At 37.0% G+C, this 16,664-nt stretch overlaps 2 protein-coding genes across 4 annotated transcripts in view; one reads left to right on the top strand and one right to left on the bottom strand.

Moving 5' to 3' along the window:
* Nucleotides 1–16: 16 nt before the first annotated feature.
* LOC106876809 (mitochondrial fission regulator 2) lies at nt 17–13,107 on the top strand. 3 transcript variants are annotated; one of them, XM_014925519.2, is made up of 9 exons: nt 17–215; nt 3,393–3,463; nt 3,739–3,846; nt 4,320–4,411; nt 7,122–7,312; nt 7,798–8,033; nt 11,289–11,416; nt 11,982–12,162; nt 12,847–13,107. In XM_014925519.2, exons 2-9 carry the CDS (start codon nt 3,398–3,400, stop codon nt 12,892–12,894), a joined length of 1,050 nt encoding a protein of 349 aa, XP_014781005.1. In that variant the 5' UTR covers nt 17–215; nt 3,393–3,397; the 3' UTR covers nt 12,895–13,107. The 3 variants fall into 3 exon arrangements, with proteins under 3 accessions (XP_014781005.1, XP_014781006.1, XP_014781003.1); XM_014925520.2 differs by lacking the exon at nt 17–215 and adding an exon at nt 2,371–2,919; XM_014925517.2 differs by lacking the exon at nt 17–215 and adding an exon at nt 2,953–3,154.
* Nucleotides 13,108–15,730: 2,623 nt separating this feature from the next.
* Nucleotides 15,731–16,664, bottom strand: part of LOC106876805 (actin, non-muscle 6.2) — a 6,186-nt gene continuing 5,252 nt past the window's right edge. The window contains exon 3 of the mRNA XM_052969295.1: nt 15,731–16,601. Coding sequence (XP_052825255.1) covers nt 16,288–16,601 — 314 coding nt within the window. The 3' untranslated portion in view covers nt 15,731–16,287. The remainder of the gene's footprint in view (nt 16,602–16,664) is intronic.

A 16,664-nucleotide genomic window follows, 5' to 3' on the forward strand; every position in this document is an offset into this window, starting at 1 on the left:
AAAGCTTCTGCTTATTTGATTGGTCAATTTCTCAATACTCATTGACATGCGCGCTAAATTCAACTTCACCAAATGAAACTTATCTTTTATTTACCAAAATATTTTCTAATGGATAATGTCATTTTATAATTGTTTTAACATGGTGTGTCTAATTCTTCCGATGTTTTAAGCACATAACGAAATAACAACACCATCAGTTTATTTTTATATCATAGGTAAGTAACCAAGTGCTGGTATGTAATCGCTGTTTTCGTGCACGTGTTTAAACTCTTATTTACTCCTTTAATATGTTGTACGTTCTGGGTTCAAGCCCTGCCGAAATTAACTTTGCATTCCAATGCTCTGAGGGGTCGATAGCATCGACTAACACTCTCCTCTGAAAATTGCTAACCCTGTGCATATTTTTTTTAATGACTCTATGACACTTCGTTGGTCTAATTGTTTCCGTTTTCAGAACACAATCAAAATACCTTACCCTATAGGCTTAATGTTTTTTTTTTAAGCGAACCTAGATCCCTTACGGTATTTAGTTCGAGTAATATTCAGTATCTAAGAAAAGTGTTGATAGCTTACAGCATCAACAATTAACATGATGGCAAGTTCAAGATGAATTTAATGTCCGTGAGGTACGAAAAAAAATGTTTATATATTTAGTTCGAATCGACTTGCTTAGTTTCTCAATTTAAAATTTCTCCTCAACATAAGATAATGTAATCGTAGGTACAATATGCCTGAAAATAACATGGGATGGTCTTGTCTGGAAAGTCTTTGATCATAGGTTTGTTTGATTAGGGTCTACGTAGACTTTTCTTTTGAACTGTAGCAAAATAACTTAATGAACGTCATTTTGACGTTTACAAAGTAACTGATATTAGAAACATTTGATAAGACCTCTCTCTCTCTCTATATATATATATATATATATATATATATTATTTGTCTTTTTAGAAAACAGTTAATTTAGAAAGTGTTAAAACAAATTTATTTGGGTTGAGCATAGTAAAAAGATTTTTCTTTTTTTAATTCTGTTGAAACTGAAATTAATCATTGATACGTGTTTAGTTATTTTGTATGTGTTTTTGTTATATTTTGGATGTATTGAATTATAGATTAACTAAACGTACAAATTATAGATAAGAAAATACTCAAACTATAACTAAATGCACAAAATATGTAACTCGAAACACCATATAACTCAATCAAACAACCATTAGATATAACTTTTTTAAACACAGACAAAATATAACTAAATTATGTTACTGTGGTAAACTCTAGTTTCCCCAAAATTTGATAAAACAATATGAAGAATTTTACTACGCTTTTTAACGTAAAGAAAAATCAATTTTACTATGCTTCAAAAGGAAATTGCAGAACGACTAGTCTTCATAGAAAATTAATTAAAACGATTGGACCCTGTGAACGGAAATTCTCACAGGAAAAAATGTCAAATTTTGAAGTCATTTATTAACTGACAATAAAATGACTTGTATACATAATAAGGTTTTAATGATGACCGCATCTTAGGTTCGACTCTTAATTGAACCGATGTAAAGCACTGTCACGGAATTTATTCTACTTAGAAGTAGTAATTATGTTCTACACAGGTGTTGGAAATGTAGGTATTAGGAATAAGGACACTCCATGGTCCGGCAGGTTGAGGTTGGAAATGTGTGAGTAGACATTCGCTTCACTGGAGAATGCCGTATCCCTGCGTACTCCTTCTCTGTTTTTAAATAAAATTCATGATGTTATTCGATGGAATTTAAACAGTCGTTGATTTCGTTATTTTTTCATAACCGCGCTGGCAGAATTATTAATATGTCGGATAAAATACTTTGGTATTTCTTTCGGCTATTTTTTTGTGTTCTGAGTTCAAATTACATCGAGATCGACTTTGCCTTTCATCTTTCCAGGGTCCATAAAATCAGTTCCAATTGAGCATTGAGATCGATATAATCAACTAACCGATAATGTCAGGCAATGCCTATAAGGCGAAGTTTCGAAATAGCTATCCAGTAATGTGGCCGGAACTAGGACTGAGTGATAAAAATGTGGAAAAAATATTGAAATTTTGGGGATAAACTTCTTTCGCAGTCATAATCTGTGCCATTTATTAATAAATTATTACAATTACAACTTAGTCAAATCTAAGTTGCATTTCTCAAAGGGATTTTTGGTTTGTTTGTTTGATTTTTTGGCACTATCATGCTATTAGCTGTCAGAAGTGAAAGTGCTCACTGCTAGTGAAGTATCTGTCTGTCTGCCTGCCTGTTGCTGGCCTGTCGATTCTTTGGCTACTGACAGCTAATACCATGACTGGCCGGAGCGAGCTATATGTCTGTCTCTCTGTCTCTATCTATCTACTACTCGAAAGTTCGCGCGTCCGCGCTAGCTAGTCGTGAGTAGAAAACACAAATTTAATATAAAAACATATTTCCTGAAATTGCAAATTATTTAAAATATAAAAATATAATTTTCAACAGAGAGAATTTATCAAAATAGAAAATTTATGAAGTTTGAAGTTTAAAAATAATAGGATCGACCACTCACGACTAGCTAGCGCGGACGCGCGAACTTTCGAGTAATAGATAGATAGATAGAGAGAGAGACAGACAGACAGACATATAGCTCGCTCCGGCCAGTCATGGTATTAGCTGTCAGTAGCCAAAGAATCGACAGGCCAGCAACAGGCAGGCAGACAGACAGATACTTCACTAGCAGTGAGCACTTTCACTTCTGACAGCTAATAGCATGATAGTGCCGATTTTTTTTATGAAACTGCGTATTCAGGTGTTTACCCTCTCAATTGCTACGAAAGGCACGAATTAAAATTGATCTCAGTATTATATCTCATGGAAGTATTAGCATCGATTGTGCTCTGCATCAATTGAAAGAAAGACCTGGTCCGCAAATATTGGTGTATGTTGTTCGTTTTTGAACCGTATCAATATATTTTCTGTACATTTGTAATAAAAATTTGTGATTTCATTCATTACTTCACCTCTCTTTGCCAAACTTTCTTTCTTCTCTCCATGCCCTGACCACTATTGGAGTAGACATTAAAGGTGGATCTATTCCAGTAAAAGAGACTGAAGAATGATAATTTTTTGTGGAGAAGTGACCTATCTACTTGCTAGTGCTAATAAGTATAAGAGTTAAGTATATGTTCACAGCCAGGATCAATGCCTGGATTATTTGGAAGACTTGATCTTTTTTGCTTATGTCACCCAGTAACATTGTATCACAATAACACTCAAGGCAGGGAGACACAATCCTACCACCACCAACACATACATATACATTCATGTATTGCACACACATCCACAAGGGACTCCTTTCTTCAATGATTCATTGCAATAATCTGGTTTTATTTATTATTTTTTTCTTTCCAGCAACAATGTTCCTCGCTTTTGGTAGCTTTGTGTTCAGCTGGCTTTATGAAGTTGCAAGCCAACAGAATACTGTGAGTTCTAATTTTAATCTTTATTTGTTTTAAAGGGAATTGTATAATTGTGTATGTCAGCAGGGACGGGTTGATCTAAGAATAGTTTCAAATTTTCTGTGGCCTTGGTGCATAATTTTTAGTAGCATCATAAAAACTTAGTAGACCTCGGTTAGTTATCTCTCTTGAAAATTGTTCGATGAAAATGATAAAATGCTTCTTTACCACCATCATCACCACCACCACCATCATCATCATCATTATTTTCACCTCCCTACTTTGATTTGTTTTTACAGTTTACTTCTCTGGTCAAAAGAGTTTTCAGTTCTTTATCCACCTCAAAAAAAGTGAAGGCACTCAAAGACCATTTTCATCCGAAAACAGTTTATAGGGTTCTTCAAGAGGTAAGATTTTTAAAAAAGTCTTTTTTTTTTTATTGTTTTTCTCTGTTTCTTGATATCAGCTGAGTAAACTGAAGCAAAGTGGAATGAAGTGCCTTGCTCAACGACATACTGTTTGATCTCGTGTCTTTATGATTGTGAGGCCAATACCTTAGGTTCATGTATTTAGGTTGAAATTGAAAATATTTCACAGCCACCTACTGGTTTCCATCCATCAATTCAGTGAGGGTAGAGTTCTCAGGCACCTCCTCCTTTGGGTGCTATCAGAAGCAGCCTTCATTAGACTTTCTAGCTGGATTCCCAAGTAGACCAACTGAGACCTTGAATATTATCCAACCGTCTCATTCTGGGTCTACCTTTAGATCTCTTAATGATAGGCTTGGCTTGAAGAATTTGTCTTGCAATTGTTTCCTACTGGTTTGAATATTGAAAATCTTTATAGAATTTCCTTTTCATAATTACTCTTCCATTTGCAGAATTATGGCAGCGATTCTGACTCTGGACTTTCTGAATCATCTGAAATTGCTTGGATAGAAGAAGATCTCGGAAATAATTGCATAGCAGTACGGTGAGTAACATTTTTGTTAGTTCTGCATGCACTGGACAAAAGAAATGTTGGGGTTTTAACATCCACTTTGGTATTAGGAATGGTATCCAGCCATAGAAACCATGCCAAAGCTGACACTGGAACTTGGCACAGCCCTGCAGCTTACCAGATTCTGTTGAACAGCCCAACACATGCCCGCATAGAAAATGGACATTAAATGGCGAAGATTTAAGATGCTCACATGGTTCATGGTTGGAACAGAATTTGTTTAGGCAGATTTTCTATCGCTGGATGCTCTTTCTGTTACCTGTCACTTAAACTTTTCCAAATGAGGTAATGTTTTCATTGAAAATAGGAAATGGACACCACTTGCGTGACAGTGACATTTGCTTATGACTATCATGTGATGTCAAGGCAAGGAGACCATAACCACATGTGTGCGCACACACACACACACATGTATGATGGGCTTTTTTCACATTGTTTCTCTACCAGATTCACTCACTAGGCTTTAATTAGCCTGGAGTTATAGTAGAAGATGCTTGCCCAAGGTCCTACACAGTAGGACTGAATTCAGAATCATGTGACTGGGAAGCAACTTTATGTATGTCATCATCATCATCATCGTTTAACTTCTGGTCTCCATGCCAGCATGAGTTGGACTGTTTGACATAGAGCTTGCTAGCAGGGAGCTGTCCAGGTTCCAACTGTCTGTTGTGGCATGGTTTCTACAGCTGGATGCCCTACCTAACACCAACCACTTAACAGAGTGTGTTGGGTGCTTTTTCTGTGTCACCATCACAGGTGTGTTTACACAGCATCAGCACAGGTGCGTTTACGCAGCACTGGCACTGGTACATTAACACAGCACCAGCACAGTTGCTTTTTAAGTGGCACTAGCGCCTGTATATATGGAAGACAGTGATTTTATTTAGCTTGATGTGTTTTATCAAGTACAGCAAATTGCCACAGCTCTCAGTCCCCTGTCATTTCCTCAGCAAGGGATCCTTTCTCACTTCATCCCACATCTTCATGGGTCTACCCCTTCCACAGTTAGAGCTCAGCATTTCTTTATGCAGCTGTCATCCATATATATATATATATATATAATTAATTAATAATATCAAAGGGTAATCTGAAATATTAGAAATTTCCATTACTAGTGGCCTAGCGTGTAAAAATTTAGTCCATAAAATATATATTATTCATATAAATTCAGTGTACATTTAAGCACATAAAAGGTATCCATCATGGGACTACCCGCACGCTAGAGAGGACAGTTAAATTCCAAACCACTATTAGGGATAAAATTTCGAAGGGAATGAAAAATAAAAACATTTACCATCTAACTCCTGGACCAAATGGTTTCAGACTTTTTTTAGCAAATAAAGTAATTTGCTAGGCGAAGCCTTCTTCAGCAGGTACACCTTAGATTAAATATATATACACGAGGCAATCCAGTATATGCCCCGTGCTTATACATTCTAATTTTTCAAATCTACCGCACAAGTGCAGCTCCTTGTCGGCAGTAAATAAATATGCCGGCTTTTTTTATCTCGAAATTATCTAAGAAAAAATTATCAATAATTAATAATATCAAAGGGTAATCTGAAATATATATATATATATATATATATATGAGAGAGAGAGCGACAAATAGATGTATTTGTGCGAGTGTATGCACACATACATGCACGATGTTCCACCATTCTTAAGCTCATGGATATGCCTACAGTTTGTACCTGTTTATAGCAAAAAGAACCAAACACATCAACTGCAACTGTGTTCTAACCGTCCATCAAGCAGTGGATTGGCAGGACCATTAGAGCATCAGATAAAATGTCAGCAATATTTGGTTATGATCATTATATCCTGAGTTCAAACCCCATTTCCTATTTCCCGCCTTCCTGACACTTGTGCCAGTGGCACGTGAAAAGACATTCTAGCGAGATCCTGTGCAGGTGGCACGTAAAGGCACCCACTACACCCTCGGAGTGGTTAGCGTTAGGAAGGGCATCCAGCTGTAGAAACTCTGCCAAATGAGATTGGAACCTGGTGTCGCCTCCTGGTCCACCAGTCCTCAGTCAAATCGTCGTCCAACCCATGCTAGCATGGAAAGCGGACGTTAAACGACGACGACGATGATGATGATGATGAATAAAATAGCAAATTAGTCAAATATTGAGGTTAATTTAACCCTTTAACATTCACATTATTCTGTCAAGTCTAATGCTTATTAATTCACATTGCTTTGAATTTAATCATGCATTATCTGGTAGCTTCAAGATTTTGATGCTCTGATTGTTTATTTTTAGAACGGCATTGAAGGATAGCAGGGGCGGACTGAGAGTATTAAGGGCCCTGAAGCATAACTGTTTATCGAGCCCCTTAGCATTGATTTAGAAGAGTTAACATGTAGAGTGCTGGACCCTCAGGCAGTGCCTGATTGATCAACGGCTCAGTCAGCCCCTGTAGGACAGATATAAGAGGCAGATCTGGCCAATTTGAACATAAAACATATAGAATATTTGGACTGGGTATGGCCTGTTTGACTGCTAACTGGTTAATCCATTCCTACAAAACTACTTAAGATAAAAATAGAATTATAACTGAAGACAAAAACTAAGTCTTTGATTGTCAGATAGGCCACCCTTCCACCCCTGGGCAATATTGTTATTTTATCTTTTTTTTTTTGGTTAATTTAATTTCATTTTCACATGGTTTATTTTAGAACACAGATGAAAAATCGCAGAAATTTACATTTTAATCAAAGTGTGTCAACATCAATTAACCTTGCTGAGCCTCTGAGTACATCAACTCCACATAATCCCTTCGAAGAAAGCGTTAATTCCTTACAGAAGATTAACGAAATGCAATCCGAGATTGAAAAATTAAAGGAACAAATTGCTATGATGTGCAACAGTAAGGATTTTTTTTGTTTTTTTAGAAATCATATTGTCTTGGTTTGTTTGACTATTGAAATTCACTTTTTTCATGATTGTGAAGTTGATTTGTGTGTGTGTGTGTGTGCATACACACTCACACACACACACATATATACACTTACAGCTCGTGGCAGAATTGTTTGCACGCTGGGCCAGATGTTTAGCTTCATTTTGTCTGTCTTTGCGTTCTGAGTTCAAATTCCACCAAGGTCGACTTTGTCTTTCATCCTTTCGGGGTTGATTAATTAATTATTTGTCAAACGTTGGGGTTGATGTGATCAACTTACCCCCTCCCGGTTTGGTCTTGTGCCAAAATTTGAAATCAATATTTAGCAGAAGCAACAGAATTACTCAAGGACTGAGAGTTTCGTGCATTAGCACTTATCAAACTCTTGCTTCTGCTAAATATTAATGAAAAAAAAATGTGTGCTGTTATGTTTATTTTTTTACCTCCCTTTGCAGCTGCAGCTTTCAAATCAGAAGGTACATCATCAAATCATTCTACAGTGTCACCAACATCACAAACACATTTACCAAGAACTTTAGTTCCGCCGCCGCCACCACCACCAATACCACCAGTGCTACGAGCAGCACCGCCTCCACCACCACCACCACCACCACCTTCTGCTTTAAAGACAAGTGATTCAAGTTCTAAACCAAACAAAGAATTTATGTCTCTTGGAGATATGCTTAAACAGGTAACCTTATTTTTCATCTGATATTTTTTTTTGTTCCATGTTTTGGCATGGGTTAGAATGAAACTTTCTAAGGATGGATGCTCTTCCTGTCACCAACCCTTTTTATTCCAACACTCGTCATACTTCTGGTGTTCTTCAGATCATTTGTTTCTTGGATAAAGCAAGCAATGTCACCACTTCATATATATGAAGGTGCAAAGCTTAGTGGTTAGTGTGTCATGCTCACAATCACTAGGTAATGAGTTTGATTCTTGGACTGTTCTGTGTGTTGTGTTCTTGAGCAAGACTATTTCACGTTAAATGTGTCGTCGTAAAAAATCTACTCTCTTAGCATATTAATGGGAGCAAGTATAGCTTGTGTGGGTGGGCGGGGGTGTGGTCTGCTTAAGAATCAGGGAATTTTTGATTTCGAATTTCCTTCCCCAACATCTTCAGTAAACGTTTTTTTTTTTGTTTTTTTTACCATAAATCTGTGATGAAAACTTAAAACCTTGTAACTGAAATTTCGTAGTAAGAAACTATGTGTTTAAATAGGCGCAAGAGTGGCTGTATGGTAAGTAGCTTACTTACCAACCACATGGTTCTGGGTTCAGTCCCACTGCATGGCACCTTGGGCAAGTGTCCTCTACTATAGCCTGGGGCCGACCAAAGCCTTGTGAGTGGATTTGGTAGACAGAAACTGAAAGAAACCCGTCGTATATATGTATATGTGTATATATATATATATATATATATATGTCTGTGTTTGTCCCCCAACCATCGCTTGACAACCGATGGTGGTGTGTTTACGTCCCCGTAACTTAGCGGTTCGGCAAAAGTGATCGATAGCATAAGTACTAGGTTTCCAAAGAATAAGTCCTGGGGTCGATTTGCACGACTAAAGGCGGTGCTCCAGCATGGCCGCAGTCAAATGACTGAAACAAGTAAAAGAGTAAGCAAGGACTAGCAAAATCAGTGCGTTGAACTAAGATACCTTACGGCATTTAGTCTTGTCTCGGTTACGTCCCTTCCACTCTTGGCTTAAGTTTGCGTTTATCACTGGAAAAGGTTGGTTAAAATAAGTTTCCAAGCAAAGTAGATTAGGGTTGTTGTGACCAACTAAAAGCGCCTGAAGCAAATACTCCAGCTTGGTTGCATTTCCAGTAAAGGAAATCGCTTAAAATGTTTCTATATATTCTGTAAATGACCAAAGACTTGTGAGTGGATGTGGTAGACGGCGCCTCGCGCGCGTCCGCTTCGGTCGTCCGTTCGCACTCCATCAAGGCGGCGAGCTGGCAGAATCGTTAGCATGCCGGGCGAAATGCTTAGCGGTATTTCGTCTGCTGTTACGTTCTGAGTTCAAATTCTGCCGAGGTCGACTTTACCTTTCATCCTTTCGGGGTCGATAAATTAAGTACCAGTTACTCACTGGGGTCGATGTAATCGACTTAATCCCTTTGTCCTTGTTTGTCCCCTCTATGTTTAGCCCCTTGTGGGCAATAAAGAAATAGAAAACTACAAGAATCTCGTACACGTGTGTGTGTATCTGTTGTTGCGTTTATGTCTCCGTAACGTAGCGGTTCGGCAAAAGAACTGGTGTCAATTCATTCAATTAAAAATTTTTCATAGCGGTGCCGCAGCACGACCACAGTCTAATGACAGAAATGAATAAAAGATGAATGGTTTTCGTTCGTGAGATTGTGGCCATGCTTGGGCACTCCCTCGAAGTTTTCTTTTGTTTTTTTTAATGAGAATGAATTATCTTGCTACTTCAGTATATTTTCTCGGTTAAAAATTTTAATTCCTATCTAGTATACTTAGGATATGAATGATATGTTTTATCTTCCGCCTTATCACTTGCCATGCACTCAAATATATAACAAGTACACTTGTTTTACACTTCACAACTACAGTACTTGACTACACGAGTAGGAGGGAAACAGTGGATAATGTAGTCATGAATATAGTATTTCTTTTAGAAAATCTTTTGTTTTTTAAGACGAGATGGTCTTTACTGGAACCCTTTTTCTATTATTATAATAAGTCTGTTCAGTCGGACTGGTTCGCTATACATATTGTAGCAGTGGCACTGAGAATTATCTCCCTTGTCTTAATAGCAACACAATTTTTCTGCATTCGTTTAAATTTTCTTTTTTGTTTAGCTGTAGCCCCTGGTCTCCCTTGATCGAGTTCACCTACGCTCGAAAGTATTCAAACCATGGCCATCCTGTCTTTTATTTAGATATGTATATGTTGTATATATATCTATGAATGATTACATTATACAATGTCTTCTTTTTTTAAAAAAAGATGGTCGAGTATGATGATTAATTATTTGGCTGCTGTTTGCTCGTAGTAGGTCGAACAACGAGATAAAAATACTTTTCATTCATTCGTCCGTTTTCTTTGTCTAAAGTAAGAGCATAAGTACTGATTCGATTATTGAGTGTTGGTAAATACTCAACTATTCTACACCGAGATAAGAATCGTTAGAGCCTAGCTCCTCCCATTTTCTACACGAATTTACTATGTACGCCATTTGATGGACAAGCATTGAGAGTTATCTACCTTATGTCTGTCATCGATGCATAATAGTAGTTTCCCGTGTTCCTCCCAAACATTCTCATTCTGTCTCTTCATACTGTTGCTTTGCCCCCATGTCAGCTTTGATCGATCAGACATGTGATCAAAGACATTCTAAATGTGACCATCGTGTTTTTTTTTTATGCCCAGATTCTACAGTTACCAATGTTGTCTTTAAAAAGAAGGGCGGTTGGAAAACTTTTGTTGACACTGCTTGTAGCGTCATCGTCATGCAAGCAATCTCTTTAAGTATCAAATACATGTCTGGTCATGGGGAAATATTACCTTACTTGGAAGCAGGTGAGAGTTGGCAACAGGAAGGGCATCCGGCTGTAGAAAATCTGCCTTGGCAAATTCCGTCCACTCTATACTTCGAAAATGTAGCTACAAACATTTAGTTTAACCATATCTTAATACATTATCTTCGTTAAAAAGTCAGCCTCTTAACTTCAGTCATGTTTTGTGTAAAATAAAATTAGAAGAAACAACCCTACCACCACCCCTGCCATTTCAAGTTTGATCCATAAAGTATTGTAAACACATTTTGAAGCAAGCTAAGTCGTTATAGAAAAAATCCAGTTATTTAACAACAGAGAAAAGGTGTAGAAATCAAATATTTTCCCTTCCTCGTTTTTATAACATTACGTATTAAGTATCAAATTGAGATTAAGACTTCTATTGCTATAATTGCAGCGCATGGCTTCTGAGGGTGGACTAATTGGAGGATTAAAGTCAACTTCCACAACTGGTGCAGATAAACCACCATCAATGGCCGATGTACTAAAGAATTTAAACAGTGTAAAATTGAAACCAGTAGAAAGGTAAGCTTTGCAGTTACACTGTGTAACATGATTTTTGTCCTTTGGTAGCAGTTATTTCCTGTTTACTTATCCCTAGAAAGTATGAAAAACTGCTAAAATCTCCTTCAAACATTGCATTCAGTATATTTATTAAAACCCCAAAGAATCCCTCTCAACACATGGCTATGATGCTCTGCCACTACTCCTGCTCATGATCAGGGATGCACATATTGTCAGTTTCAAAAGGACATTCTCAATTAGTTATGGTGAAGCAAATCTCTGATATTGAGCAGAATATTTGCTATAACGATATTTCTGCTTCAGCAACTCAATGCTGAATCTGTTTGAAATGTAATGGAAAATAGGTCAGTTTCAAACCATTGATGTCCAGATCAAAGAAAAAAAAACAAAATTTGAAGGGAATAGAAGTTGTTTCCTTTGATTTCTTGATAGAAGCAAATGGGGGAAAAAAACGATGTGTGTGACAAAAAAAACAATAAAAGTTCTGTTAGTGTTCAAATATTGTTAAAAATCCACAAGCTAAATCCATTTTATTTTTTTTTAACTTTTTCTCTACATTCCACAGATCACCAGGTGGTACTCCTCTCAAACGGTCTCCTCTTCCATGCACAACTACTGATCATCAATCCATTATTGCAAATGCCTTAAAAATCAAATTTTCCAAAATCAATCAACACAGTCCTGACCATTCACAAAAACGCCGCTCTCTAAACTCACCCCATTGGTCATCTCCTTCTCCACCACGGGTAAGTTTCTTTGTTTACTGCACAAGAACCAGCTAGGTCCCTCATTCAGCATCATCATTGTTATAAAGTCTACTTTTCCATGCTTGCATGGGTTAGAGAAATTCATTGAGGTAAATTTTCTTCAGCCAGATGTCCTTTCTATCGCCAAGCATCACCTGTTCCCAAGCAGGGTAACATTTCCCCAAAGCCAGTCATGCTTCCATGGAAGACTGGAAATGATAGGTACTGCTTGTGTGGTAGTAATATTCTTTATAAATATTGTATATCTAGATTATGTAGCACAAACATTTATACATGCACATATATGAAAACTTTTCTGTTGCCGACTAATGAATCCACTCATGGCTTTAGTCAGCTTAATGCCCAAGAAGCAGACACTTGCCCAAGGTATCACACTGTGGTACTCTATCCTGAAACCAGTGTAGGAAAGCAAACTTCTTCACCACTCAGCCATATATCACTTTCTTTACCATTACAAGTTTAATCCACAAAGTATTGTAAAATGACTTTGAAGTAAAGTCAACATAGAAGCTAAGTTACTTTACAGAGAAATGGCATAAATATGAAATATTTTCTCTTCCTTCCTCTATCTATTTTTAGTTTTATGTACTAATTATCAAATTCAAGATTGAGACTTATTCACATCAAATGTCACATTTTTTTTCCCCCTTTTTTCTCTCACAGGTTTTTGGACGTCATCTTTTGAAGAAAACTGGGAAGCCACTGAACTAAATTTTTCCCTGAAAATTTTAAAACATCAAACTTTTAAATACTAACTTAACTGACAGAAATGTTGACTGCTTTTATGTATGAAAGTTTAAAATATTGAACTTCTAATATTAACTTAAACTGGGAGGATGCTGACTGGTGAAATCAGTTTTTCGTGTATTTGGTACAAATTTGCATAAATCAAACAAATTTAAATAAAATTCTATTTGTTCCATATGCATTTTCCTTATCATTGATCCTTTTGCATGCATCAGATAGACTTTGTAAGGGTGAACTCATTTCCTCTTTCTAAATTGCAGGCATTCACCTAGACGGGTTTTCATGAAAGATGACCAACAATTAACATTGCTTGTGTGAAGTTGACACGTCTTTACAACTATTGTATGTTTCAGTGTCACAAAGCTTTGTTAGCCTGGGGCTATAAGTGGAAGACATGGCACAGATGCTATGCACTGGGACTGAACCACACTAGTGCCTTATAGCCAATGCTTACCTTTATATTTATCCAAGAGTTCAGATTCTAAGAAATCCAATAACTCTCATCACATTATCAGTCTGTGTAATCACATCTAGTGTTGAAGTTGACCAACACCAATGTTTAGCTCCATTCCTTCAGTGACGAAGAGGATATAGAGAACTTTTCTGTTGCTTACACAAAATCTCACCAACTGGAATGGATGTGTAGTTGGATTTCCGGATGAACATTGCTTTGTCTCAAACATATTTACAGAACTCAAGGTTATCTCCTCACACAGTAGAAGCTTATAGAAACGTTCAATATATTTTGTAGTATATTATAGTTGCATTATGAAATTCTGTTTCTGTACATTACTTTTAGAAGTCTGCAGATAAGCCACAGACACATGAAGACAATTTGTGATTCATCGAACAGAATTCTATCAAAGACATTAGTGCTGCAGCAAGCTGCGGTTGCCTTAAAAACTTTGTCTCTCAACCTGAGCTATGCTTTAGTAATAATTTCCAGTTGTTAAACTCAGAGTATTACTGGATGCTTGCACTATCTAGGCAACTTACGAAGCCAATGTCTTGACTGAAGATTCATGGAAATCGTCTCCTAAAATACTGACATTATTGTGGAAGCAATCAATTAACCCTTAGTGAGTTTAGAGGTAGCACGAAAAGACCAGCAATGTAAAATAAAGCCTGCTGATATCAGTGAATAAGAAGTCCTAAGCATACAGGCCAATTGCAAGATCTTTGGACTGTGTTGTATATTTTACACATGTTAAGTACTGGGCAACTCTATTGCAAGCACAATGGACACTACTTTACTTGCTAGCATGTTCATTATAAGCCAAAATGGGTCTGTTCCCAGACAAGGAGAGCGACCTTGGGCCTAATAGGATCCTATTTGATGTACTCAAAAACTGAATCTGGATAAACATGCTAAGCCTGTCAAAATATCACTTGAGTACAAGCATTTTATTTTTGGAATTGCATCATATCAGGCTGACCTGTTGTCATCCTTACCCTACACCACAATTATCTTCATGCTGATCAAATCGCTATTTTCTTTTTGGTGGTGGTGGTGTAAATATTAAAGGAGCAGTCTCCAAATTACCAGTATTTTGAATGGAAGAGATCTTTCCCGGCAAGTCATAAAATCTGTTGGTGTAAACCCAGTGGTTGAAATAGTTCAAAAAGCTGACAAAACAGTGCCTTTGTTTTGGACCGTCTCCAGACAACTAGGATTTCAACCAAAGTGCACAACATTAAGCTTAAAATAAGAGCACATGATTTGCAGGTCATCTGAAACTATACATATGCCTGCCTAGAGAAACTGCATCAAGTGTCAACAATGAATAAGTATCTGGTCCTCTGAACTACACCATTCAATGTTACATCAGAGCTGCAGAGAGGAAAAAAAAAAAAGAAACCACATGCAGATCTGGAATTTTCTAAGTCATTTAAACAATCCAGCTTCTGGCAGATTTGCCACTTTAAGAATCTTGATTTTTGCCGAAGCTCACATAGAGAGCATGCATACTACTGCACATTTAACAAACTATACAGAAAGATACCAATGTGCTCAAACTACTGTTTAGGGTATTAGTTTGTTTGGCATAGTTTTTGTTGCAGTTTTTCTATTGAAAAACAACCTAATTTATCTTTCAATAAGATCTGATATGATGATTGGAATAACAACTGCAATTGTTAATTTATGCATGGAGTCATTTGTTAGTTACTGGAGGAAGAAGAAGAAAAAAACCTACGTTGTTACGCAGTCTGCAAAACTTTAAATCTGTTAATGACTGGATGTTCTGCAGTCCCAACAACCAGAAACCTTAACAGGCAAAATTTTTTACTCGAGAGTGCATGGCAGCAAACTGGTTGACAGCAGGTATTTCAACTTGCCATGTCAATTAGTGCACTCATATAGAGTAAGGTTTGCCTGTATAAACAACTTCTGACAAATGGCTGTGGAGTTGTTGATCCATCACTTTCTGCAGTGCTGTCTTCGCTTAAAAGAATTTAAAATTAAGCAGCAGCAGGTCCACATAGGGTTGAATGCAAATAAATGTAACTTTTATCAAATCAGTTAATTCTACAAACAGCAATATTGGTATTTTGAATAATGTCATACCGTCCAATTCGCTTTTTGCTGAACTGAACATTCTGAAAATGAAGTGAAGTTTCAGCTTATTAATCCATTAATTTACCACTTTTCGATTTAACCATTGAAAATTTTTCAACAAAGTTTTACTTCCAATTCGAAAATGAAAACTTGGATAAAGTTTTCCCTTAGTTGCCAAACAAACTACTACTCATCTACATTTCTTCACAAGAAAACTTCCATGCAAAGAAAAACAACATTGAAGATTTTTTCAAATTTTATTATAAAAAAGAAAAAAAAAGATTAGCACCCATTATGGCTATCGCCCAAAAAGCCACATGTATATAAGGCCACGCCTGCTTCACTGATTTGACCCGTGGTGCAAGCAAGTTTCAAGTGCTTGATTCTAGCCTCCACGCGTGAAGGTGTCTTAAGTGAGTACGTTGAGAGGCGGCCAAAATGGCAATTGTGCAGCAGGATCACCCTGATTATCAGAGCGAGAGGAACGGAAGTTAATAAAAAAAGAAAAGAAAAAGCTGTTCAAACTAGATTGCTACGATCAGTCATCAAACTGGAATGTATGGACAAAAAGTAACCCAGAACGATGTATCATAATAGTGCCACTACTATTTTTTTTTTTTCTTCGGACCAACAGTAAAAAGTTAGCAAGAATGAGGGCAAAAAGTAAACAAAAACTAGCCCAGTACCTTAAACTTTTATTTTTTCTGCGATCACGATAAGTTGTGTTTATTTACATGAATATTCGGCAATCTTTTAGCTGTTAGAAATTTTAATCCAATTAAAAAATTAATAGTTAATACTTAGAAACATTTCCTATGGACGATAGATGGGCCAGATTCGTCATATTCTTGCTTGCTAATCCACATCTGTTGGAAGGTGGACAGAGAAGCCAAGATGGAGCCACCAATCCATACAGAGTATTTACGTTCTGGTGGAGCAATGATCTTAATCTTCATAGTGGGTGGTGCAAGGGCACTGATTTCCTTCTGCATACGGTCAGCAATACCTGGGTACATTGTGGAACCACCGGACAATACAGTGTTGGCATACAGATCTTTCCTAATATCGACATCACATTTCATGATAGAGTTGTACGTTGTTTCATGGATACCAGCAGATTCCATACCAAGGAAGGATGGCTGGAACATAGCCTCTGGGGCTCGGAATCTTTCGTTGC

Source organism: Octopus bimaculoides, chromosome 7 (assembly GCF_001194135.2).
Source record: "Octopus bimaculoides isolate UCB-OBI-ISO-001 chromosome 7, ASM119413v2, whole genome shotgun sequence".
NCBI classification, from domain to species: domain Eukaryota; kingdom Metazoa; phylum Mollusca; class Cephalopoda; order Octopoda; family Octopodidae; genus Octopus; species Octopus bimaculoides.